The 26653-nt window shown below is 44.4% G+C and overlaps 2 protein-coding genes across 3 annotated transcripts in view; one reads left to right on the top strand and one right to left on the bottom strand.

Annotated features, from left to right (window-relative positions):
* Positions 1–12251, top strand: part of arhgdia (Rho GDP dissociation inhibitor (GDI) alpha) — a 61419-nt gene extending 49168 nt beyond the window's left edge. For both annotated transcript variants that reach the window (XM_084328775.1, XM_084328774.1), the window contains exons 3-6: positions 2548–2631; positions 5070–5146; positions 6371–6434; positions 9233–12251. In XM_084328775.1, coding sequence (XP_084184901.1) covers positions 2548–2631; positions 5070–5146; positions 6371–6434; positions 9233–9435 — 428 coding nt within the window. In that variant the 3' untranslated portion in view covers positions 9436–12251. The remainder of the gene's footprint in view (positions 1–2547; positions 2632–5069; positions 5147–6370; positions 6435–9232) is intronic.
* Positions 12252–16606: 4355 nt separating this feature from the next.
* cdr2l (cerebellar degeneration-related protein 2-like) overlaps positions 16607–26653 on the bottom strand; it is a gene marked incomplete at both ends in the record, with an annotated part of 119666 nt that continues 109619 nt past the window's right edge. The window contains 3 exons of the mRNA XM_084329253.1: positions 16607–17975; positions 24063–24227; positions 26319–26467. Coding sequence (XP_084185379.1) covers positions 16607–17975; positions 24063–24227; positions 26319–26467 — 1683 coding nt within the window. The remainder of the gene's footprint in view (positions 17976–24062; positions 24228–26318; positions 26468–26653) is intronic.

Below are 26653 nucleotides of genomic sequence, written 5' to 3'. Positions count from 1 at the left end.
CTAACCTTCTGTATTGACGCGGTGAAAGGGTTAACCTTCTGTAGTGTGGTTGTGAAAGGGTTACCCCTTTTGTTGTGTGGTAGTGAAAGACAGGGTTAACCTTCTGTATTGTCGTAGTGAAAGGGTTAATCATTTGGTGGTGGTGTGGTAGTGAAAGGGTTAATCGCATCTGTATTTTCACTGGAAAACATGACTAACTAGTAAGAATCACTGGAATGTTAAATGTGTTCGTGCAGATTAATCAATTAACCACATTCTCACTGTGGCTACTTTGCGGGTCATGTGGTGTAATTCCGAGCCCTCTTAGTCATCTCTGTGAGAGCGAGGTCACCAGACCTTCCAGAGACGCTCTGGGTACATTGGCCATATTCACACTAGCGATGACCGTGAGTAATCGATTACTCAAGCACTCTCCGTTTCAACTGAACTCTAGTGGGTTTTTGAGGGCGCTCGGTTTTATTTATTAATTTTATTTATTTTTATCACCAAAAGTGCTTGTTTTTGTGCCACTGACTCTGAAATCCTGTGAGTTGTTGCAGGAAGACGACCACTGCTCGGCTCGGGAGCATGAGAACGTACTGCGAAGACTTTCATTGAAAGCTAGCTTATCTAAAACAACGGTTCGTGTTTGTGCATTTCCAAATTGTGCCAACATGTCGCCCACTTAAAAAGGCCAAGAAGATGCATTAAACTGCATTTAAAAGTGAATTGTAAAGCTTCACTTCGCGCCTCGCGTCCCTAAGTCACACAGTGGTTGTTATGTGGGTCACGTGCCTCTGTGCTGCTGACACATGACATAAGAGCAGAACTTGTCACTGTGTGAATATGGCCGTTGGGTGACACATGACATAAGAGCAGAAGTTGTCACTGTGTGAATATGGCCGTTGGGTGACACATGACATAAGAGCAGAAGTTGTCACTGTGTGAATATGGCCGTTGGGTGACACATGACATAAGAGCAGAACTTGTCACTGTGTGAATATGGCCGTTGGCCAAACATCCTCTTTCAGCCACACAGTTCCTGCTGAGGCTCTCATGCTGCTCCTCCCAGGGGGGTCCGTTCACTCCGTCTGAGGCTCTCATGCTGCTCCTCCCAGGGGGGTCCGTTCACTCCGTCTGAGGCTCTCATGCTGCTCCTCCCAGGGGGGTCCGTTCACTCCGTCTGAGGCTCTCATGCTGCTCCTCCCAGGGGGGTCCGTTCACTCCGTCTGAGGCTCTCATGCTGCTCCTCCCAGGGGGGTCCGTTCACTCCGTCTGAGGCTCTCATGCTGCTCCTCCCAGGGGGGTCCGTTCACTCCGTCTGAGGCTCTCATGCTGCTCCTCCCAGGGGGGTCCGTTCACTCCGTCTGAGACTCTCATGCTGCTCCTCCCAGGGGGGTCCGTTCACTCCGTCTGAGGCTCTCATGCTGCTCCTCCCAGGGGGGTCCGTTCACTCCGTCTGAGGCTCTCATGCTGCTCCTCCCAGGGGGGTCCGTTCACTCCGTCTGAGGCTCTCATGCTGCTCCTCCCAGGGGGGTCCGTTCACTCCGTCTGAGGCTCTCATGCTGCTCCTCCCAGGGGGGTCCGTTCACTCCGTCTGAGACACACTGTTGGTGAGGTCGGGCAGAAGGAACCCAGCTCAGGGTTCACACAAGCTCCCTGAAGTGCTTAAAAGTGCTTAAAAAGCACAAGGTGCTTAAAAAGTCCTTGAAATTCAAGGTTGAAAATGAAGGTTTTGTTCATCCACGATAAAAAAAAAATCTGAATCAATAAATTCAATATTCTTGTATTGTAGTGCAACTAATTGTCAGAATTTTTTTTTTTAAGCCATAAATATTTTTTCTCTCTAAAAAAATAAATAAACTATTTAAAAGTGAACCGTATCCTTTCAAATGAAAAATAGTGCTTGGAAAAGTACTTGAAAGTCCTTGAATTTCATTTCCCAATGTCTGTGGGAACCCTGCCAGCTGCAACCTCCGTGAAAACCTCATTGAAAATAATTGAGATGATGAATTCTGGTTTTGCCAAGTAACTTGGGACTAAAATGTCCACCGGTGTGACTCTGGCGTGAGATCAACGATGAGACGGGCAGATGTGCAGATTTGAGTGGTAGTTGTGTTTGGTGTTTCTTTGAGTTGCAGGGGGTTACAGAGGTGTTTCCTGACTGTATGGGTTCTAAGAGAACAGTATTATTGAAAATGTAAATAGATTATATACCAAGTGTGTTATCAAATATGATAATAATGAATATATATATAAATGCATATAATCTGACTGCATCACACGATATGTACTTATTTGTAATACGTATTACGTACATTGTACATTTTCGTAAATACATCAATATATTACATATAACATAACATACAATATGTACCTTTTTCCTGTGGTACTTTATTTACATATTTTAAGTGAGTGCGAGAGTGAGAGTGAGAGCCTCTGGGTGGGTGGGGGGGGGGGGGGGGGTTAAAGACACTATGGGAATTCTGAACACTGGCATTGGTTAACACTACTGGATATTTAGTTAATTGTGACCTTTGCACCTTTTGCATTATCCCTCCCCTACAGATCCCAACGCCCCCAACGTCCAGGTGACTCGGTTGACCCTGATGTGTGAGACGGCGCCGCACGCCTTGACCCTTGACCTGCAGGGTGAGTAGAGCAGACGCGCTAGTTGCCACCGGTATTCGGGTAGGGCCTAACAAAAATAATAGTTGGTTTCAGGTTGGTTGTCAGTTTGGCCATGGGTAGGTAGGGAATTTATTTTTATTTTTATTTTTTTTTTATTCTTTCCCACGGCGACTATGGATAGGGAATTTCTTTATTTAATGAACCCTTTCACTGCCACACGACAGAAGGTTAGCCCTTTACTATCACACAACCGACGGCGATGCTCCATCATTAGCATCATTAGCTCCGCGGATGCGGAGCTAATGATGCTAATGATGGAGCATCGCCGTCGGTTGTGTGATAGTAAAGGGCTAACCTTCTGTATTGTCACAGTGAAAGGGTTAACCGGCTGTCGTGTGGCAGTGAAAGGGTTAAAATGTTCACAACAACATGGATGCATGTACTCTGCCAGCATGTTTAATATCCATAATACTAAATGTTTGACTAAGATTTCTATGAAACTTTATTCTAAAAAAAAAAAAAAAACGGATTTTTTTTTTTTTAATATATAATTTTTTTTTTAAACTCATAAAATATATTGGGTCGCACCTAAATCGGCAGGGTCGGTCGGCAACCTGAAACCAACCATTATTTTTGTTAGGCCTAGGCGTGTTTCCCCTGGGGGGTGTGCTGCTGGGTCAGTTTCAGAGGGTCTGCTGGAAAGTTTTTTTAAAGAGCAGATTTCACCCAGAAAAAGAGTTCCTTTTTTTTATTTGATTTTAAAATCTTGTAAATAATGTGTAAATAATAAATGTAAATAAATACAAACAATATCAAATCAAAACATCATTGATCTCAAGAAATTAAATGGAAATAAAATAAATAAACAAATGCAAAACATAACAAAATTTACATGTTAGAAAAGGAGTAGGAAGAAGTATAGACTTATTTAATCCTACCCCTTTTCCACTACTCAAATGAGTACTAATTTAAAACCTTACCAAACAAATATATATATATATATATATATATATGCAAAACAAAAATGATATATGTAAAACATGAAAAAAATAAAATAAAAATGTAAACACCCGTGAATGTTTAATCCCTACCTCACCCCTTACCTCGTGAACATCATTTCCTTATAATTCAGTTTGAATTGTCTCATGTTTGGACATTGCTTTAGCACCACAGTCAGACTGTTCCACAGTTTCACTCCACATATTGAGATGCAGTGTCTTCTCATGGTAGTGCATACAACTTTTGATAGTTGTGTGTCACCCACCCACCGCAAGGTTTTCCACAGGAACGCACGGCAGTGGAACGAGAGCCGGTGTTTTAGAGGCGTGTGAATGAATGAATGAAAAACTTTATTTAACAGATTGCAGAATGGGTACAATACAGTACGGCTCAATACACACAATTGTTAAGGGGATGCAGACCTGAGAAAGACGTTTGTCTTGTTTACATCAGGGTCCCCCATTTTCAATTCATAGTGACATTTATGACATACACAACATACATGACATCATGACATTTATGGCATAGGTGTATTTGTCTGTACAGCACACGTCCTAAAGGAACGACCTCACGGTAACATGAATGATTACTAGTAACCGAGCCCCACCTATGGTTGCAAACTTAAGAGCAGCCAGGGTGTGTCTATTGTTGGGGTCATTAGTTGGGACATGGTTCCTGTTGAAGTGGGTTAATGAGGCATTTCCTTGTGAGGGACCGCTGCCCCCCCATGGCCCACATACTGAACTACAGCAAGGACATAGAGTCATTCTTTAGTAGGGCAGTGTTCACATAATACATATGCCACCTGGTGGCCAGTTCCTTAACTACATGCTATGATCAGGTTTTTCCTGCAGACAATGAAACCATTTATGACTATATGTATTTGTCTTGGATTGTTTAAAAAATGCGTTGGATTTTCTTTTTGTGTATAATATATATATATATTGTAAACTGAGCCGCGTGGCTGCATTATTATCGGAATATACCTGCATAATATTTCTGCTATACACTCGCTTATAACCCATATAACTCTGTATGATGGCATGTACAATAATACTGTATGTATACCGTAGACATAATTTATATTTACCCCATATATATTTATCCACATCGGTCTGTATATACCTGCATATCCTTTTTTACATATCTAGATTCTATATCTGTACATATCCCTTATCTACTCTTTATACCGCTGACCAGTATGACTCACTACCACAGTGTCTTTATACCTGTATTAACACTACAACTCTGTACTGATTAGCACTATTACTCAGTAGTACTCATTTATATATTTTATATCCAGTTTAATCACCTGTACATTGTGTATTACTATTGCACTTTACTGTTACATTTGCACTCTGGTTGTACTGTACTGCATGATGCCTATACATGTGAATCTAATCTAATCATTCAATCTCTCTGGCCTTGCCCCCCCCCCCCCGCCCCCCATCTCCTGTCAGGAGAACTGGAGTCCTTCAAAAAGGAGTCGTTTGTGCTGAAGGAGGGAGTGGAGTACAGGATAAAGATCAGCTTCAAGGTGAGGGACCCTTGCTGTTTGTGTTCTGTATTAGGGATGGTCATTTTAAAGAAAAATCCAGATAGATTGTTGATCGCATGATATACTCGAGTAATCGTGGGTTACTCGCGGAGGGGGAAAAAACGTATATATATATTTTTTTTTTTAAATGTATTAACTTAATTTTGTTCATTCACGTATATGTTTAATGAAACCAACAAACTGTTATAATCTTACACATACATGTAAAACAAATATGTAAAAAAAAATCATTATAACAATTATTAATAATTTAAGATTGCGTTTTCTCATAGCCATGATTAATCAATTACTCACACTCATTCCTATGCTGTATCTCAGGCTGGGACAGTTTGTTCTGTATCTCAGGCTGGGACAGTGTTCTGTATCTCAGACTGGGACAGTGTTCTGTATCTCAGACTGGGACAGTGTTCTGTATCTCAGACTGGGACAGTGTTCTGTATCTCAGGCTGGGACAGTGTTCTGTATCTCAGACTGGGACAATGTTCTGTATCTCAGACTGGGACAGTGTTCTGTATCTCAGACTGGGACAGTGTTCTGTATCTCAGGCTGGGACAGTGTTCTGTATCTCAGGCTGGGACAGTGTTCTGTATCTCAGACTGGGACAGTGTTCTGTATCTCAGGCTGGGACAGTGTTCTGTATCTCAGGCTGGGACAGTGTTCTGTATCTCAGGCTGGGACAGTGTTCTGTATCTCAGACTGGGACAGTGTTCTGTATCTCAGGCTGGGACAGTGTTCTGTATCTCAGACTGGGACAGTGTTCTGTATCTCAGGCTGGGACAGTGTTCTGTATCTCAGGCTGGGACAGTGTTCTGTATCTCAGACTGGGACAGTGTTCTGTATCTTAGACTGGGACAGTGTTCTGTATCTCAGACTGGGACAGTGTTCTGTATCTCAGACTGGGACAGTGTTCTGTATCTCAGGCTGGGACAGTGTTCTGTATCTCAGACTGGGACAGTGTTCTGTATCTTAGACTGGGACAGTGTTCTGTATCTCAGGCTGGGACAGTGTTCTGTATCTCAGGCTGGGACAGTGTTCTGTATCTTAGACTGGGACAGTGTTCTGTATCTCAGGCTGGGACAGTGTTCTGTATCTCAGGCTGGGAGATGTTGTTCCAGCTGCACTGTGTTCATTCCCCATGTTCTGGTTGACCCGTTTTCCCCAGGATGTGACATCATCACCTCTCGTCTGTTGTGTTTTTCGCAGGTCAACAAGGATATCGTGTCGGGCCTCAAGTACGTCCAGACGACACACAGGAAGGGAGTGAAGTGTGAGTTCCCCTCTCGCCACAGAATCACACAAGTCTCTTCTATCTCCTCTGTATCTCCTCTCTCGCCACAGAATCACACAAGTCTCTTCTATCTCCTCTGTATCTCCCCTCTGGCCACAGAATCACACAAGTCTCTTCTATCTCCTCTGTATCTCCTCTCTGGCCACAGAATCACACAAGTCTCTTCTATCTCCTCTGTATCTCCCCTCTCGCCACAGAATCACACAAGTCTCTTCTATCTCCTCTGTGTCGTGGAATGTATTTTTGTGGTTGATTTTCACGCGCAGACTGACTGTAGGGCTGACCTTCGATTTGAATTTTTTTGGAATTCGAAGCTTCGGGGCCGAGATTCGATTTGAATTCGAAGCTTCGAAATAAAAAATAAAAAAGCTTTGTATTAAAAAAAAAATATATATATATATATATTGTTTTTTTTATGTTGTGGGACTTGTACAGCACTTTGTTCAACTTAGTCAGTGCTGTAAAGTTTAAACCTTTTTAAATCTTAGACAAACGAAACACTTTGCTTTGTCATTTGAGGCTTTATAAAAGCAGCACAATGAACACACATCTGTCAGTGCAGAGTCCGACCTCATCTTAAATAACAAACAGCATTGCTTGTTGTAGTTAACAAAGAGAGGCAGAGTTGACTTTACAAAAAAAAGCTCCTGAGACGACGAGGGGGAAAAACGATGGTCTATATACCGGTAGGTTATAGAGGTGGGAGAGACAATTGGATTGGATTGACTGAGTGAGGAGATGGGGAATGGGAGGGTATCGGGTGAGGGGGACGAGTTAAGGAATGGGGGTGGGGTCAGTTTAAGAGATGGGGAGGTGGGGGGGGGGGGGGGTTGGTTTCAGGTGAAAGGTGAGGTAAGGAAGGGGGGGGTCAGTTAGGAGATGGGGAGGGGGGGATGGTTTCAGTTGAGAGGTGAAAGGTGAGGTAAGGAAGGGGGGGGGTCAGTTAGGAGATGGGGAGGGGGGGGGTTCAGGTGAAAGGTGAAAGGTGAGGAAGGGGGGGGCAGTTTAGGAGATGGGGAGGGGGGGTTCAGTTGAGAGGTGAAAGGTGAGGTAAGGAAGGGGGGGTCAGTTAGGAGATGGGGGGGGGGGGGGTTCAGGTGAGAGGGGGGGGGTTACTATTCTGCCACACACTCTTAGGAGACACTCCATCTTCTTTCCTTAGAAGTTGCTGTTTTTTTGCCGTGTGGGTGACCTTTCACCCCCAGCACTCCCATGTATACCAATCTGGATATGTGCGACAGCTAGGGGTCTTAGTATTATATCAAGTTCTACACCAGGGTTTCTCAATGGGGTGGTACCCCACCCCCAGGGGCGTTATGGGACCTGGTCATGTTCTCTACTAGGGATGGGAATTGATAGGATTTTATCGATACGATTCCATTATCGATTCTGCTTATCGATTCGATTCTTTATCGATTCCCTTATCGATACCTGATCAATTTATAATTTAAATAAATAAATTGGAAATGCAACAGAACTACATTTAGTCATTTAGCTGACGCTTTTATCCAAAGCGACTTACAAGTTCTGTACGACAAGTCATCAGGAAGGGCACAACTCTATCAGCTGAGCAACAATGTTCATAAAAGTGTTGAGTGCTACAGTGTAGGTTAGTTTATTAGGACAAGTGCATGACAGTATGGTTAGTCAGGGTTAGATATATTTTTTTTAATTCAGATAATGGTTGAAGAAGTGCGTCTTTAGTCGACGGCGAAAGATTGGACGTGTTTCGGCTGTCCTAACTGGGGTGGGTAGTTCATTCCACCATTGTGGGGCAAGGACTGAGAATAGGCGACTTCTCTTTGATGACCCTCCCGGAGCTTGGATAGGAGTAGGTCTGAGGCGGCCAGAAGATGCAGAGCCTAGGGGTCTAAGCGGGTTAGAATAACAACATGCAACTTGACATTTCTGATTGTCATTTATTGTTGAGCCCCCATGTCAGAAAAATACAAAAACTGTAAAAAATAAAACATTAACTATAGCCTACACTTAAATAAAATAATGTATTTGAGATTCTCTTAAAATGTATTTATTTTTTTATTCTTAAACTAATTTAATCTATTGAGTAACAGGTTGTTATTCCTCTGACTTCTGTCTCTCACTCACACTCTCTCTCACACACACACACACACACACACACACAGAGAGAGAGAGAGAGAGCTCCCTCCCCGGGCCCCTGTCCTTTATGTATTGGCTTGTGTTGCTACACGGACACATTTGTATGTTGCACCACTGTACTTCCTGGCTAACTGGCTTACAGACTTGTAAACAAGCACTCACGTCTCATTATATGTGAACTAAAGAGTACAAGGTTTACACAACAGCCCCCACCTGCTGTTTTATTGTATTTGTACCTGTACTATCCGCTGTCAGCTGTTTATCTCTCTTTGTGAGCTTGATTAAATAGCGTTAGCTCACATTAGCTCCGCGGCTAATTTTAGCTCACCCTGATCTAAATCAATGACTAGGTTCTAAAGCATTCAAGTAGTTTTCACTGCACATAGAAGTAGCCAAACAGCGGGAGCATTTCGGGAGCATATTACCAAAACCCAGGCAATTTCGAGCCCTTAAGGAATCAAATAGAGTCTGCCATGGCTACATGCTAACGTAACGTTATTGCGCAACTGTAGGCAGCAATAAGGGAATCGAAAGTCACAGGAGCCACACGGTTCCAGGCATCGGCCAATTAGGAACCGGTTCCCAATGGGAACCGGTTTTCGATTCCCATCCCTATTCTCTATTAACCCTTTGCAATCCTTCCCTCCCTCCCTCCCTAGTGGACAAGTCTGACTACATGGTGGGCAGCTACGGGCCGCGGCCGGGTCAGGAGTACGAGTTCCTCACCCCGCTGGAGGAGGCGCCCAAGGGCATGCTGGCCCGCGGCACCTACAACATCAAGTCCAAGTTCACCGACGACGACAAGCACGACCACCTGTCCTGGGAATGGAACCTCAACATCAAGAAAGACTGGAAAGAATGATTCTCCTCCTTCCTCCCCCCCCTCCTCCTCCTCTAACCATCCCCCATTTCTTTTCTCACCATCCTTCTGTCATCTCTGTTTGGAGCCACGTCTCGATGACGTATTGATCCACGTCTCTGTGATGTATTGATCCACGTCTCGATGACTTATTGATCCACGTCTCGATGATGTATTGATCCACGTCTCGATGACGTATTGATCCACGTCTCGATGACGTATTGATCCACGTCTCGATGACGTATTGATCCACGTCTCGATGACTTATTGATCCACGTCTCGATGACGTATTGATCCACGTCTCGACGTATTGATCCACGTCTCGATGACGTATTGATCCACGTCTCGGTGATGTATTGATTGTTTTAAACGATGAAGGTTCTCTCGCTCTTTCTGTCCCGTCTGACAACCGGCACTTAGAGAGTTTCTTGTGTTTTCTTTTTATTCCAGTCGCTTCATCATTCCATCGATCCCTCCTCCTCCCACCCGTTCTCTCTCCATTTCTCCTCTTGCTGCCCCCCCCCACACACCCTATTCATTCTCATGGATGTCAAAACTTGACAATATTATCAATATTATGTATGGAGAAGGCAAACAATGTGCACAATTGAGATTTTGTGGTTTTTGGTTGTTTGTATATAAAAGAGAAGAGGGGAAAAAAAGTAATGACAAAAAAAATCTTAGCTGTTAAATGCTCTTTATACAGTATATTGTTGTTAATGGTGATCTATGTGAAATCCTCTATTTCTTTAACCCCTTACCCTGTTAGGTTGCCCCTTTTTTTCATTACTTTCGAACAGTTTCTCCAGAATTTCTTTTTATATATATATATATATATATATAAGACCATGATCTGCCTTGGAAAGCACTGTACAGCGAGATTTTGGGACCTTGCCGTATGTGATGCATGGCTGCTACCCTGCCGTCTCCACTGCTGCCGGCGCCCACGTCTCTCTCACTCGGCTGTCACTCTGCTGTCACTCTGCTGTCACTCAGCTGTCACTCTGCTGTCACTCTGCTGTCACTCTGCTGTCACTCGGCTGTCACTCAGCTGTCACTCTGCTGTCACTCTGCTGTCACTCAGCTGTCACTCTGCTGTCACTCTGCTGTCACTCTGCTGTCACTCTGCTGTCACTCTGCTGTCACTCTGCTCTCACTCGGCTGTCACTCAGCTGTCACTCTGCTGTCACTCAGCTGTCACTCTGCTGTCACTCTGCTCTCACTCGGCTGTCACTCAGCTGTCACTCTGCTGTCACTCGGCTGTCACTCTGCTGTCACTCTGCTGTCACTCTGCTGTCACTCTGCTGTCACTCTTACCAGGGGCTGCTGGTGTAAATTGTTACTGGTCTTAAATCCAAAACACTTTGACGGTCTGCTGAGAAGCATAGAGGGCCCTCATGTAGATCAGTCAGCCTCCAGCTCACAGGGGCCCCTCGTGTTGTAGAGTGGTTGACCTCCAGCTCACAGGAGTGTGATCAGATGTAGCCCCTCCTCCCTCGCTCGACCTCTGCTCATCCCTCTCCTTGTCGGGGTGTTTGAGGCTGGATCCTACTGTCTGGACGACACACTATAGATCCTCTGGTTGAACCGAGTCTGGTCGTCTGGACACGCAGAGATTCAGCCCCGATCGCTCTGTCATCAGCCACGTGGCCTTAAAGACGGAACCCATGTAAAAAGTGGCTAAGTGCAGGTGCTATACTCGTTAATGCCTTTAATTTCACGATGGATCACATGTAGTAGATGCCAGTAGTAGTAGTAGTAGTAGTAGTAGTAGATAGCGACCACATATCAAAACTCTTACCATCTTTTCCTCAACTCCCTTGTTCGACCCCCGAAATCTCCAGCGACATGTTGTCGAATGAACCGTTTTATGAAATCATGTTGTTTTTGTTTTATATCCGTGTGTTAGGATTCACGTCATCGGCCGCCCGGGGGGGTCATGCGTGAGTCTTTTCTATATTACCGTCAACCGAATTTGCGCAACCCGAGCCAAGCGGCTGCTGTCGTCTCGCTGCGCTCAGTCTGTGTCTCCGTCGGGACTCTTTGACTCCGTGGAGGCCGAGAGGGCTGCGTGGCACCGTTTTATAACGCGTCGACCGACCACTTCAGCTTTTGTACGACACACAACAGTGTTACCGTCTGACTGTGCCTCTTATAGCCTTTTTACAAGAGCCTTTTGTAGAGGAGGAATGCACCTATACACCGCATCAGATAATAATGTTTTAATAAGAGAGGGTTTTGGTCGCGGGAGGAATGAACCCAATACAAAAAAAAGAGAAAAAAACCTATAGAGCCAAGTGCAGAAATCAAAGCAAACCCACTTCTGATTTTCATCCGAGGTCTCGGGTTGGATTCTATTGCCATTTTCTTTTCTTTTTTATCCAATCACTCCAAACCTTAAGTAAAACTGATCATCTGTACTCTTATGATACTCTGTAGTTCTTAAAAAGTCGAGTCCGTTTTTATATATATATATCTGCAGTGAATCGGTGGTATCGGTGCGTCCCAGACGCTTCAGTTAGATGCTGAAAGTCAGGAAGGTGAGAGGTTTGCCTGCATGTAGACTAACGTTTCCACCAGGCCTGTGCTACACAGCCCCCCCCCCCCCCCCCCTGAAGAACGGCTAATGTATCCTAACTACTACATATAACTGTTTATTTTTGTACACTCTATAACCTCACGCAGAGATGAGGGGCTATATATTTCATCCATCATGTTTCCTGGATGATTATATGTCTGTATGTATCGGGTTTGATTTGATGTGTTGCTACATGGAGGCTACTGCTCACCGGTGTCCACAATAAAGTATTCAGACTGGGCCTGTGTTCGTCCTGTCCTTATATTCACTCCTCATCCTGGGTATAACTATTATATTGATGCTCATTCTGGGTTTAACTATTATATTGATACTCATTCTGGGTTTAACTATTATATTGATACTCATTCTGGGTATAACCATCATTATATTCACTCTCATTCTGGGTATAACCATCATTATATTCACTCTCATTCTGGGTATAACCATCATTATATTCACTCTCATTCTGGGTATAACCATCATTATATTCACTCTCATTCTGGGTATAACCATTATTATATTCACTCTCATTCTGGGTATAACCATCATTATATTCACTCTCATTCTGGGTATAACCATCATTATATTCACTCTCATTCTGGGTATAACCATCATTATATTCACTCTCATTCTGCGTATTGCCATTATATTCAGACTCACTCTCGGACCATTATATTCACTCATTCTGGGTATAACTATTATATTCAGACTAATTATGGGTATAACTATTATTTTCAGTAATTCCTGAGTATGACCATTATATTCACTCTCATTATGGGTTTAACTATCATTATATTATTCACTCATTCTGGGTATAACGATCATTATATTCACTCTCATTCTGGGTATAACTATCATTATATTTAGACTCATTGTCATTCTGGGTATAACTATCCTTATATTCAGACTCATTCTGGGTATAACCATCATATTTAGACTCATTGTCATTCTGGGTATAACCATCACATTCAGACTCATTCTGGGTATAACCATCATATTTAGACTCATACTGGGTATAACTATCATTATATTCAGACTCATTCTCATCCTGGATGTGACCAATCAAATATGTTCCATGTGAACCAGCTTGAACAACTTGTTCAACCTTTCTTACCCAAGACAATTTCACAAAACAGGATTAACAAGCCAGATGACTTTGAAAAAGATTTTACCACATGCAGGCTTATCAATGTTTTTCATCTGTATCTGTACAACAAAACTTGAATATTAGGGTTTATGAATGTAATTATGATGCAAATTAAATTAATTCAGTGATATTTGGAAAGTCACCCGGCTAACAGCATAATCCCGCTTGGTGAAATACAGAGAGCTTTTATACGGCAGCCAACTGAAATTCCACTATGTCTGAGCACTTTGGATTATCACACATAACGGCAAATAAACAACATGGTTGCACGTTTTAATTGAGGAGAAAAACATGAAACAGCCTTTTATGACCACGCTTTAGTTGCCAACCGACTGTATGACACGGAGATTGCGGAGTATACATTGAATAAAGAATGTCACGAGTTCTGACAAACAACACAACCCAAGTACCTGTGATGGAGAAATGCAAAAGCTTAAAGCTCTCTTATGTCATAACGAACGCTGTAAATTATTAACATAGTTTCAGGAGTCAAACAACACAACCCAAGTACCTGTGATGGAGAAACAGGAAAGCTTAAAGCTATCTTATGTCATAATGAACGCTGTAAATTAACATCATTGAGTCAATGCTCTCACACCAAGTTATTAATAAAACTTTATACGTGAAGAAAGACAGCGTAGCTGGATGCAATAAGAGACACTTTTTCTGTGCAGTGTATTTTGGCTACATAACAAAGAGCTATCTTAACACATTCGGGATGGGCCACGTATTTATCCGTGTTTCGAATCCATGCGTTGTGGACAGAAGCACGGATAAATCCGTGGGAAGTTGTTATTGCTTTTATTCCATTTTAATAACCTATTCAAGGTCGCCGAGCGGCACTGCAGATTTACCCTACTCTATGAATTCGAGAAGGTGCAATACCGGCCAGATCCTCTTAGGGGCGCTGTCGCGATAATGCAGTGTGCCCTGTGGCAGAACGGATCAGTATTTTTTTTTTACTTTCAATGGAGATTTCAGTTAGCAGGATTCTAGATGTGTAGCCTGTAGCTTGGATTACGTTTTGGATCGCAGATTTCACCATGCAATAAGGGGATTTATCATCAGCCAATGGACATATCGATCTACCAGATGGTGATCGATAACGGGGACATCCCACCGGACCACGGTAAGATCTTTTTCACGTAAAGTACATCCCGATCGGGCCTTGCTTTGATAGCCATCCAGGCGTTCGGCCTATGAGGCTGAGGCTAACGCGGTTATTGGTAATCGATAATCAGAAATGACGTCCCCCGCCCCCCCCTTTCATGCATACATGCGTGAGGATCGTACCGATCATATGCAGTTTGAGTTTTAACTGGAGCGTATCTATAACCGAAATGCCATTGGATTTAACGTTATTAGCTATTAGCCCTGTATCTCGGCTTCCAGGAAATATACTAGACCAAATCCGGTATAACACTTATATTCACGGCGCTATAAAATGAGAACCTATTGATGATTTTTTTTTCTTTAAGCCATTTTGAAGGGACAGTTTATGGACTCAATTGACAATGAGAATGGACAGATAGCAATACTATAAAGTATAGATTTAGCTGTACAAACAGCCCCACGTCTGTTTACATTTCCCGGTCCTCTTGAGAATAATTAGACTCATAGCAGTGGCCGCGATTGTGTTAAGAAGGCATGGCACCCTTCCAGAAAAGTCAATATATATACACAAACATCCTCATAAACACCTTGAGAGCATTGCTTTTTTTCCTTCCACAATGCATCATGAGACGAGATCATAGGCTGGGGGTTTGTGCCTCACTTATATTTCCAACCGATTTTAAAGATCCATTTAGATTGTTGTTGTTTTAACTGATGCATGCATCATGCCTACTTGCCTAGAAAGCTGTAATAGTTTCAATGTATTTTAGTTTTTCTATAGACTTAAGCAATTAATAGTCTCTATTTTGGAATAAATTACTTGGCGAATCACCGTTTTGAATTTCTTTTAAAAAATATATATAAATAAATAAAATCACTGGCAATAGAGTTAAATAGTAGTACAACTTCACTCAAGTCAAATACCACACCACATACAGGATTGTCTTAACACAAACATCCTCATAAACACCTTGAGAGCATTGCTTTTTTTCCTTCCACAATGCATCATGAGACGAGATCATAGGCTGGGGGTTTGTGCCTCACTTATATTTCCAACCGATTTTAAAGATCCATTTAGATTGTTGTTGTTTTAACTGATGCATGCATCATGCCTACTTGCCTAGAAAGCTGTAATAGTTTCAATGTATTTTAGTTTTTCTATAGACTTAAGCAATTAATAGTCTCTATTTTGGAATAAATTACTTGGCGAATCACCGTTTTGAATTTCTTTTAAAAAATATATATAAATAAATAAAATCACTGGCAATAGAGTTAAATAGTAGTACAACTTCACTCAAGTCAAATACCACACCACATACAGGATTGTCTTAATTAAGACGAGCCAAACAAACAGTCATTAGTGCAATAATTACACGCCGTGAATTATGTAAGCTCAATAAAAGGCATCTCATCCATCCGGTAAAATCACAACACTTACAAGTTACAACCTTTCGTCCCTGTAGTGATATTATGCGAAGATTTGGCAGTTTGTAGAAGACCCGCTAGCTAGCATTAGCTTCCAGGTGCAAAGGGGAGGTATCCACACCAGGCTGCTAGCTAGCGTTAGCTTCCAGGTGCAAAGGGGAGGTATCCACACCAGGCTGCTAGCTAGCGTTAGCTTCCAGGTGCAAAGGGGAGGTATCCACACCAGGCTGCTAGCTAGTGTTAGCTTCCAGGTGCAAAGGGGAGGTATCCACACCAGGCCGCTAGCTAGCGTTAGCTTCCAGGTGCAAAGGGGAGGTATCCACACCAGGCCGCTAGCTAGTGTTAGCTTCCAGGTGCAAAGGGGAGGTATCCACACCAGGCCGCTAGCTAGCGTTAGCTTCCAGGTGCAAAGGGGAGGTATCCACACCAGGCCGCTAGCTAGCGTTAGCTTCCAGGTGCAAAGGGGAGGTATCCACACCAGGCCGTGTATCATGACATCACCCTCTTCCGTGACTACAGAGGCATCCAGGAGTGACCGATCGTTTTAAATAGCAGTCGTTAAAACGGTGAGAGAAATAAATGAACAGAGATGACAAAAAGTCTTGTGGCTTTCGTACCCTTTGCTTTCAGTGCATGTAGTATTGGTAGTATCAGTAGTATCGGTAGTATAAGTAGTATCAGTAGTAGTATCAGTAGTAGTATCGGTAGTATCAGTCTAGTATCAGTACAGTATCGGTAGTATCAGTAGTAGTATCAGTATTATCAGTAGTAGTATCGGTAGTATCAGTAGTAGTATCGGTAGTATCGGTAGTATCAGTAGTAGTATCGGTAGTATCAGTACAGTATCAGTAGTATCGGTAGTACCAGTACAGTATCAGTAGTATCGTAGTATCAGTCGGAGAGTTGCCTGCTCACTTGCTCTTCTTGCCCTTCCGCCCCTCCCCCATGTCACTCTTGCCCTTCCGCTCCTCCCCCATGTCACTCTTGCCCTTCCGCTCCTCCCCCATGTCACTCTTGCCCTTCCGCTCCTCCCCCATGTCACTCTTGCCCTTCCGCCCCTCCCCCATGTCACTCTTGCCCTTCCGCCCCTCCCCCATGTCACTCTTGCCCTTCCGCCCCTCCCCCATGTCACTCTTGCCCTTCCGCCCCTCCCCCATGTCACTCTTGCCCTTCCGCACCTCCCCCATGTCACTCTTGCCCTTCCGCACCTCCCCCATGTCACTCTTGCCCTTCCGCACCTCCCCCATGTCACTCTTGCCCTTCCGCACCTCCCCCATGTCACTCTTGCCCTTCCGCACCTCCCCCATGTCACTCTTGCCCTTCCGCACCTCCCCCATGTCACTCTTGCCCTTCCGCCCCTCCCCCATGTCACTCTTGGTCTTCTGCAGGCGGGAGAAGATCTCCTTGAAGAGGGCCTTGTACTCGGGCGTGCTCTGGCCCAGGCGCTTGTCCACCTGCTCCACCTGCCTGCTGATGCCCTCCAGGGCCTCGGGGGTGGAGGGGGCCCGCGGGGGGGGCATGGGCGGAGCGGCGCAGGCGGCCGGGAGGGGGGCGGAGGAGGAGGGCCCGGGGGGGGAGGGGGAGACCATGCTGTAGTCCTTCATGGAGGGGTCGCGGGACACGGGCCTGGAGGTCTGCACCCCGGCGTGGCACAGGCTCTCCTCGTGGCGCCGGCACTTCCCCAGCAGCTCCTCGTACTTCTCCAGCAGCGCGTGGTACTGCTCGTCCACCTCGCGCAGGATGGACATGCCGCGCTTGCGCACGCCGTTGGCGTGGAGGGCGTAGCTGCCCTGGTGCCGGCCAGAGGCGTCGCGGGACGAGATGGCGTTCAGCGCCGTGTCGCTGCAGCTCTTCCTCACCGGGCCCCCGTCGCCTCCCTCCCCTGCCGCCGCCACGCCCCCCTCCTCGTGGTGGGGGGTGTCCGTCTCTGGGGCGCTGTTGAGCAGCTCCAGGCCCTCCTCCATGCCTCGGATCAGACACACCCGGGACCTCCGGAGCTGCTGCATCTCCTGCAGCTCGGCCTCCAGCTCCTGCACCCGCAGCCGGCAGCCCTCGGCCCCCAGGAGGCGCTGCTCCAGGCTCTCGAACTCCCGCAGCACGGCGCCGCACTCGCGCTCCGCCCCCTCCCGCCGGCCCCGCTCCGTCGCCATGGCGGCGCGCAGGGAGGCGATGACGTCCTGCAGGCGCTCGTTCTCCCCCTCCTGCTCCCCCGCCGGCCGGCGCTCCTCCGCCAGCAGGTCCACGCTGCCCGGGTTGGCCAATAGGAAGCCGTCCTCGTACCTGGAGGCGGGGACAAGCGGAGACGTCCGTCACACCGGTGTTCAACACGCGCTTCAGTTCTCCACAAGCACTTTCAATAAACAGTATGAATTAGGGATGTCCGATATCATCTGCCGATATTGGCATTAAAATGTAATATTATCGGTTTTCAAATAAAAAAAAAATGTATTCATCTTTTTACATTTATTTAACCTTTATTTACCCAGGCAAGCAAGTAAAGGCCCTCCCATAGTTGAGCGGACTGGACTCAGCGGAGGTCCACTGGACTCTTTGAGCTTTCATAGTCGAGCGGACCTCCACGGACCAATTTCCTACATGTCACGCGCCAGTTTACACAATTGTCCCCACGCTGTTCAACTTCTGTCATGTCGTCGTCATCCGATGTCAAAATAAAGAGTATGTTATCTCCGTTTCCAATATTTCGATAATAAAACGGGCAGTTTTACGCACTTGAATAACAGGTATATAGGCAGCGAGATGCAATGTACCGTATAGGCTTGAGGTGGACAGCGCGTGGTGCTGAAATGACAAACACGCATTGCATGAAATAAAAGCACCAGTTTTATTTCAAAATATTGGCAATTTTACACACTTCATTTAGAAAAGCCATTCAAACATCTCTCTTGGCACGGAGCGCGTGGTCAGAGTAAAATGCAGATCGGCGTCACATTAAATGCAGTTCGATGTCAACCAAAACGCCAAGCAGCGTTTTGTGTGACACCAAGTTTTGTGTGACGTCCGCGCGTCAGAAAATAGGAGCTTCGCACTTGGACTCTGCTGTGGGTCTGCTGTCCGCTGAGATCAAAGCTCAAAGAGTCCGCGCGGACCTCCGCAGAGTCTGCTCTGTGTACAGTCTGCTCGACTATGGGAGGGCCTTAAGAACAAATTATTATTTTATTTATTGTCAAAGTAAGCATAATGTTGTGTTAATTCCAAGAGATATCTAATGTTAATTACCTGAAATGATTCAGTTTTTTGGGGGGGGGGGGGAACCTCTACATGTCTCTACATGTTCAGTAAAAGCCAAAGACTGAAGAAATACTCTGCATTGACAGATGCTGAAAGTTTAGGATTCAAAATCCGTAACAGCAGTAAAATAAAAAAAATAATAAAACATCCCTACTCTGCACTGAGCTGTATATTTGACTTGGCTTTGAGTTTGAGATGAACGCATAATGAATAAAATGAATTTATAAACGCACGCCGATGAGAAAAGTTTTTTTTGATTAGGATAAAGAATTGTGGAGATTAAGAGGAAAAAGCTAGAGCCAGCACCAACACATTCAGGCTGTGTGCTTAATGGAAACTGTCATGTCCGAATGGGATTTTCCTCACGCAGATGATTGCAGCTTTGTGATAGTTGGTTTGGGTAGAGATAATACAGTTGCAGCGTGCATGTAAATGAAGTCACCACATTTACATTTAGTCATTTAGCTGAACGCTTTTATCCAAAGCGACTTACAAGTTCTGTACGACATGTCATCAGCAAGGGCACAACTCTATCAGCTGAGTAACAATGTACATCACATCAAAGTGTTCAAACTTGGGGGTGCTGCAGTGTTGAGTGCATATTATGACATATTAATAATAGTAGGAAGAGAGCATGATAGTAGAGGACAGTAAGAAGGTTCGTCTTTAGTCGACGCGAAGGATTGGTCGGGTTTCGGCTGTCCTAACTGTGGTGGGAAGTTCATTTCACCATTGTGGAGCGAGGACCCAGAATAGGGGGCTTCTCCTTGATGACCGCAGACTGGGTTTTAGCATAATTACACAAATATTGCACATACAAAAGGTACATTATACTACTAGACAACATGTACGATACAGAAAGGCATTTTTTGTATGCATATTATAGGGATGGGCATTTTTACCTAATTAAGTACTTAGTAAAAAATGTGTCAGATTAACATTGACCTGAGTGACACAGAGCTCAAAGGAGACCAGTGGAGCAGCTGGTAATAAAGCAAGTACTCGTGTATAATACTGTATATACCGTATATATATATATTCATACTTACCGTACATATTTATCCACATCTGTCTGTATATACCTGCATATAATCCTGTTTACATATCTGTAGATACTATATCTATATCTGTCTGTACATATCCCTTATTTACTCTTACTAGATAAACCGCTGTCCAGTATGACTTACTACCATAGTGTCTTTATGTCTGTATCACTGTATATAATAATAATAATAATAATAATAATAATAATAATAATAATAATAATAATAATAATAATAATAATAATAATAATAATAATAATAATAATAATAATAATAATAATAATAATAATAATAATAATACAACAACTGAATACATCTGATTAGCACTATTACTCAGTAGCACTCGTTTATATATTTTATATCCAGTTTAATTTGCACTCTGGTTGGGATGCCAAACTTATTTTCGTTGTACTGTACTTGTGCTGTATGATGACAATACATTTTAATAATCAAATTGAACCATTTCACTACCACACGGTTAACCCTTTCACTGTGACAATACAGAAGGTTCACTGCCACACGACAAAGGATTAACCCTTTCACTACCACACTACAGACGGTTAACCCCTTCACTACCACACTACAGCAGGTTAACCCTTTCACTACCACACTAGTGAAACGGTTAACCGTCTATAGTGTGGTAGTGAAAGGTTAACCTTCTGTAGTGTGGTAGTGAAAGGTTAACCTTCTGTAGTGTGGTAGTGAAAGGGTTAACCTTCTGTAGTGTGGAGTGAAAGGTTAACCTTCTGTAGTGTGGTAGTGAAAGGTTAACCTTCTGTAGTGTGGTAGTGAAAGGTTAACCTTCTGTGGTGTGATAGTGAAAGGTTAACCTTCTGTGGTGTGATAGTGAAAGGTTAACCTTCTGTAGTGTGGTAGTGAAAGGTTAACCTTCTGTAGTGTGGTAGTGAAAGGTTAACCTTCTGTAGTGTGGTAGTGAAAGGTTAACCTTCTGTAGTGTGGTAGTGAAAGGGTTAAGCTTCTGTCTAGTGTGGTAGTGAAAGGTTAACCTTCTGTAGTGTGGTAGTGAAAGGGTTAACCTTCTGTAGTGTGGTAGTTAAAGGTTAACCTTCGGTAGTGTGGTAGTGAAAGGTTAACCTTCGGTAGTGTGGTAGTGAAAGGGTTAACCGTCTGTAGTGTGGTAGTGAAAGGTTAACCTTCTGTAGTGTGGTAGTGAAAGGTTAACCTTGTAGTGTGGTAGTGAAAGGTTAACATTCTGTAGTGTGGTAGTGAAAGGTTAACCTTCTGTAGTGTGGTAGTGAAAGGTTAACCTTGTAGTGTGGTAGTGAAAGGTTAACCTTCTGTAGTGTGGTAGTGAAAGGTTAACCTTGTAGTGTGGTAGTGAAAGGTTAACCTTCTGTAGTGTGGTAGTGAAAGGTTAACCTTCTGTAGTGTGGTAGTGAAAGGGTTAACCGTCTGTAGTGTGGTAGTGAAAGGGTTAACCGTCTGTAGTGTGGTAGTGAAAGGTTATCCGTCTGTAGTGTGGTAGTGAAAGGTTAACCTTCTGTGGTGTGGTAGTGAAAGGTTAACCTTCTGTAGTGTGGTAGTGAAAGGTTAACATGCTGTAGTGTGGTAGTGAAATGTTAACCGTCTAGTGTGGTAGTGAAAGGTTAACCTTCTGTAGTGTGGTAGTGAAAGGTTAACCTTCTGTAGTGTGGTAGTGAAAGGTTAACCTTGTAGTGTGGTAGTGAAAGGTTAACCTTCTGTAGTGTGGTAGTGAAAGGTTAACCTTGTAGTGTGGTAGTGAAAGGTTAACCTTCTGTAGTGTGGTAGTTAAAGGTTAACCTTCTGTAGTGTGGTAGTGAAAGGTTAACCTTCGGTAGTGGTAGTGAAAGGGTTAACCGTCTGTAGTGTGGTAGTGAAAGGTTAACCTTCTGTAGTGTGGTAGTGAAAGGTTAACCTTGTAGTGTGGTAGTGAAAGGTTAACCTTCTGTAGTGTGGTAGTGAAAGGTTAACCTTCTGTAGTGTGGTAGTGAAAGGTTAACCTTCTGTAGTGTGGTAGTGAAAGGTTAACCTTCTGCAGTGTGGTAGTGAAAGGTTAACCTTGTAGTGTGGTAGTGAAAGGTTAACCTTCTGTAGTGTGGTAGTGAAAGGTTAACCTTCTGTAGTGTGGTAGTGAAAGGGTTAACTGTCTGTAGTTGGTAGTGAAAGGGTTAACTGTCTGTAGTGTGGTAGTGAAAGGTTAACCTTCTGTAGTGTGGTAGTGAAAGGTTAACCTTCTGTAGTGTGGTAGTTAAAGGTTAACCATCTGTAGTGTGGTAGTGAAAGGTTAACCTTCTGTAGTGTGGTAGTGAAAGGGTTAACCTTATGTAGTGTGGTAGTGAAAGGTTAACCTTCTGTAGTGTGGTAGTGAAAGGTTAACATTCAGTAGTGTGGTAGTGAAAGGTTAACCATCTGTAGTGTGGTAGTGAAAGGGTTAACCTTATGTAGTGTGGTAGTGAAAGGTTAACCTTCTGTAGTGTGGTAGTGAAAGGTTAACATTCAGTAGTGTGGTAGTGAAAGGTTAACCATCTATAGTGTGGTAGTGAAAGGTTAACCTTCTGTAGTGTGGTAGTGAAAGGGTTAACCTTATGTAGTGTGGTAGTGAAAGGTTAACCTTCTGTAGTGTGGTAGTGAAAGGTTAACCATCTATAGTGTGGTAGTGAAAGGTTAACCTTCTGTAGTGTGGTAGTGAAAGGGTTAACCTTCTGTAGTGTGGTAGTGAAAGGTTAACCTTGTAGTGTGGTAGTGAAAGGTTAACCTTCTGTAGTGTGGTAGTGAAAGGTTAACCTTGTAGTGTGGTAGTGAAAGGGTTAACCGTCTGTAGTGTGGTAGTGAAAGGGTTAACCGTCTGTAGTGTGGTAGTGAAAGGGTTAACCGTCTGTAGTGTGGTAGTGAAAGGTTAACCTTCTGTAGTGTGGTAGTGAAAGGGTTAACCGTATGTAGTGTGGTAGTGAAAGGGTTAACCGTCTGTAGTGTGGTAGTGAAAGGGTTAACCGTCTGTAGTGTGGTAGTGAAAGGTTAACCTTCTGTAGTGTGGTAGTTAAAGGTTAACCATCTGTAGTGTGGTAGTGAAAGGGTTAACCGTCTGTGGTGTGGTAGTGAAAGGTTAACCTTCTGTAGTGTGGTAGTGAAAGGTTAACCATCTATAGTGTGGTAGTGAAAGGTTAACCTTCTGTAGTGTGGTAGTGAAAGGGTTAACCTTCTGTAGTGTGGTAGTGAAAGGTTAACCTTGTAGTGTGGTAGTGAAAGGTTAACCTTCTGTAGTGTGGTAGTGAAAGGTTAACCTTGTAGTGTGGTAGTGAAAGGGTTAACTGTCTGTAGTTTGGTAGTGAAAGGGTTAACCGTCTGTAGTGTGGTAGTGAAAGGGTTAACCGTCTGTAGTGTGGTAGTGAAAGGTTAACCTTCTGTAGTGTGGTAGTGAAAGGGTTAACCGTCTGTAGTGTGGTAGTGAAAGGGTTAACCGTCTGTAGTGTGGTAGTGAAAGGGTTAACCGTCTGTAGTGTGGTAGTGAAAGGTTAACCTTCTGTAGTGTGGTAGTTAAAGGTTAACCATCTGTAGTGTGGTAGTGAAAGGGTTAACCGTCTGTAGTGTGGTAGTGAAAGGTTAACCTTCTGTAGTGTGGTAGTTAAAGGTTAACCATCTGTAGTGTGGTAGTGAAAGGTTAACCTTCTGTAGTGTGGTAGTGAAAGGTTAACCGTCTGTAGTGTGGTAGTGAAAGGGTTAACCGTCTGTAGTGTGGTAGTGAAAGGTTAACCGTCTGTAGTGTGGTAGTGAAAGGGTTAACCTTCTGTAGTGTGGTAGTGAAAGGTTAACCGTCTGTAGTGTGGTAGTGAAAGGGTTAACCGTCTGTAGTGTGGTAGTGAAAGGTTAACCGTCTGTAGTGTGGTAGTGAAAGGGTTAACCGTCTGTAGTGTGGTAGTGAAAGGTTAACCTTCTATAGTGTGGTAGTGAAAGGGTTAACCGTCTGTAGTGTGGTAGTGAAAGGTTAACCTTCTGTAGTGTGGTAGTGAAAGGTTAACCCTGTAGTGTGGTAGTGAAAGGGCTGATCTAACTTGTGCCCGTCCCCAGCGTGTGGGTGCGTGGTGTGGCCGGTGACCTTGGCGCGGTGCAGAGCTCCTTGAGGCAGGGGAAGGAGTGCACCGTCTTGCGTCTCTCCCTCTTCTCCCTGCGGACCCTCAGCTCCTCCAGGGTGTGGAGCTCCTGCACCCGGGCCGTCAGGGAGTCAACGTGGCCCTGCAGGGTGTCCATGGTGCCTGTTAACCTGGAGGAGCACAGAGAGAGAGACACACACACAGAGACACACAGAGACACACACACACAGAGAGACACACAGAGACACACAGAGAGACACACAGAGAGAGACACACAGAGACACACAGAGACACACACAGAGAGAGACACACAGAGACACACAGACACACACAGAGAGAGACACACAGAGACACACAGACACACACAGAGAGAGACACACAGAGAGAGACACACAGAGACACACAGAGAGACACACACAGAGAGAGACACACAGACACACACAGAGAGAGACACACAGAGACACACAGAGACACACACAGAGAGAGACACACAGAGAGAGACACACAGAGACACACAGAGACACACACAGAGAGAGACACACAGAGACACACAGATACACACACAGAGAGAGACACACAGAGACACACAGAGAGACACACACAGATAGAGACACACAGACACACACACACACACACACACAGAGAGACCCACACACGCACAGAGACAAATGATAAGGCAGCAGTCCGTATAAGACAAGGTATTGATATTCATCTATACTACATCATTTAATTGAGCTGTAATTAACACAACAAATCACTTAGTGGCCATATATATTCAAACCCATTTACTCTCAACAACTGTCAAACTAAATTAATGTGTGTAAATAATTGTTTTTGAACGTGTGTGAGATTATGTGCAAAATAAGTCTGCATTGTTTTTTGATGTAGTGCCCCTTTTAGTATGTTAATCATGTTCAAGTCAACAACAACAACCACTTCTGCCAAAGCTCCACTGAGCCGTGTTATGACCTGACGGGATATTTAAATTACACAAAAGGAACGATTGAAGAAAATAATCCTGTTAGCAAACTCTAAAGCCAATATGATCTGAAAGGAATTGAAATGCCAGGTTGCGATGATTATGAAATCACTATGAAGAGAAAATGAATAATCTTTATACACTGCCCATTAGGAAACATTAAAAGTGTTATTTTTCTGGGCGTTCGGAAGGAGCGCTCTATAACTGCTGCGCTCTGTGGGTCGGTTGGTTGTATGGCTGATTGGCTGGTTGGCTGGATGGTTGGTAGGTATGGTGAGTGGTTGGTTGGTTGGCTGGTTGGCTGGCTGGTTGGTAGGTAGGGTGAGTGGTTGGTTGGTTGGTTGGCTGGTTGGTTGGTAGGTAAGGTGAGTGGTTGGTTGGTTGAATGGTTGTGAGTGGTTGGGTGGATGGATGGGTGGTTGGTTGGTTGGTTGGTTGGTTGGTTGGTTGGTTGGTTGGTTGGTTGGTTGGATGGTTGGTTGGTAGGTAAGGTTGTTGGTTGGTTGGTTGGCTGGTTGGCTGGATGGTTGGTAGGTATGGTGAGTGATTGGTTGGTTAGATGGTTGGTAGGTAAGGTGAGTGGTTGGTTGGTTGGCTGGTTGGTTGAATGGTAGTGAGTGGTTGGTTGGTTGGTGGGTTGGTTGAATGGTTGTGAGTGGTTGGTTGGTTGGTGGGTTGGTTGAATGGTTGTGAGTGGTTGGTTGGTTGGTTGGCTAGTTGGTTGAATGGTTGTGAGTGGTTGGTTGGTTGGCTGGTTGGTTGAATGGTTGTGAGTGGTTGGTTGGTTGGCTGGTTGGTTGAATGGTTGTGAGTGGTTGGTTGGTTGGTTGGTTGGTTGAATGGTTGTGAGTGGTTGGTTGGTTGGTTGGTTGGATGGTTGGTAGGCAAGGTGGTTGGTTGGTTGGTTGGATGGTTGGTTGGATGGTTTGTAGGTAAGGTGGTTGGTTGGTTGGTTGGTTGGTTGGTTGATTGGTTGGTTGGATGGTTGATTGGTTGGTTGGTTGGTTGGTTGGTTGGATGGTAGGGTAAGTGGGTGGGTGGGTGGATGGTTGGTGGGTAGGTCATTGGATGGTGTGTGTGTGTGTGTGTGTGTGTGTGTGTGTGTGTGTGTGTGTGTGTGTGTGTGTGTGTGTGTGTGTGTGTGTGTGTGTGTGTGTGTGTGTGTGTGTGTGTGTGTGTGTGTGTGTGTGTGTGTGTGTGTGTGTGTGTGTGTGTGTGTGTGTGTGTGTGTGTGTGTGTGTGTGTGTGTGTGTGTGTGGGGACACCAGTGGTCACCGCCCACCTGTCTATCTTCTGCTGCGACGCCTTGCTCTCCAGCACCAGCTTCTCATTGGTGATCTCCAGCTCCCGGGCCGTCACGTCCAGCTGCTCGTACACCTTGGCGTGTTGCTCGTTCATGTCCCTCAGCATCTCCTGCTGCTTGGACAGGTACTGCAGGGAGAACACATCATCAACATCAGATTAGATTAGATCAGTGGTTCTCAAACTACGGCTCGCGACCCAAAGTGGGGTCGTGGGTAGGTGACAGTGGGGTCGCGCATTGGCAAGATGTTCTGGCAACATCATTTGCCTAACTATGCCTCGTTTTATAAATGTGTATTGATAACATAGTGCTGT

Source organism: Notolepis coatsorum, assembly GCF_963971535.1.
Source record: "Notolepis coatsorum genome assembly, chromosome: 14".
NCBI lineage: Eukaryota > Metazoa > Chordata > Actinopteri > Aulopiformes > Paralepididae > Notolepis > Notolepis coatsorum.
Note: the sequence above shows the minus strand (reverse complement) of the source record. Positions and strands in the feature narration are given on the sequence as shown.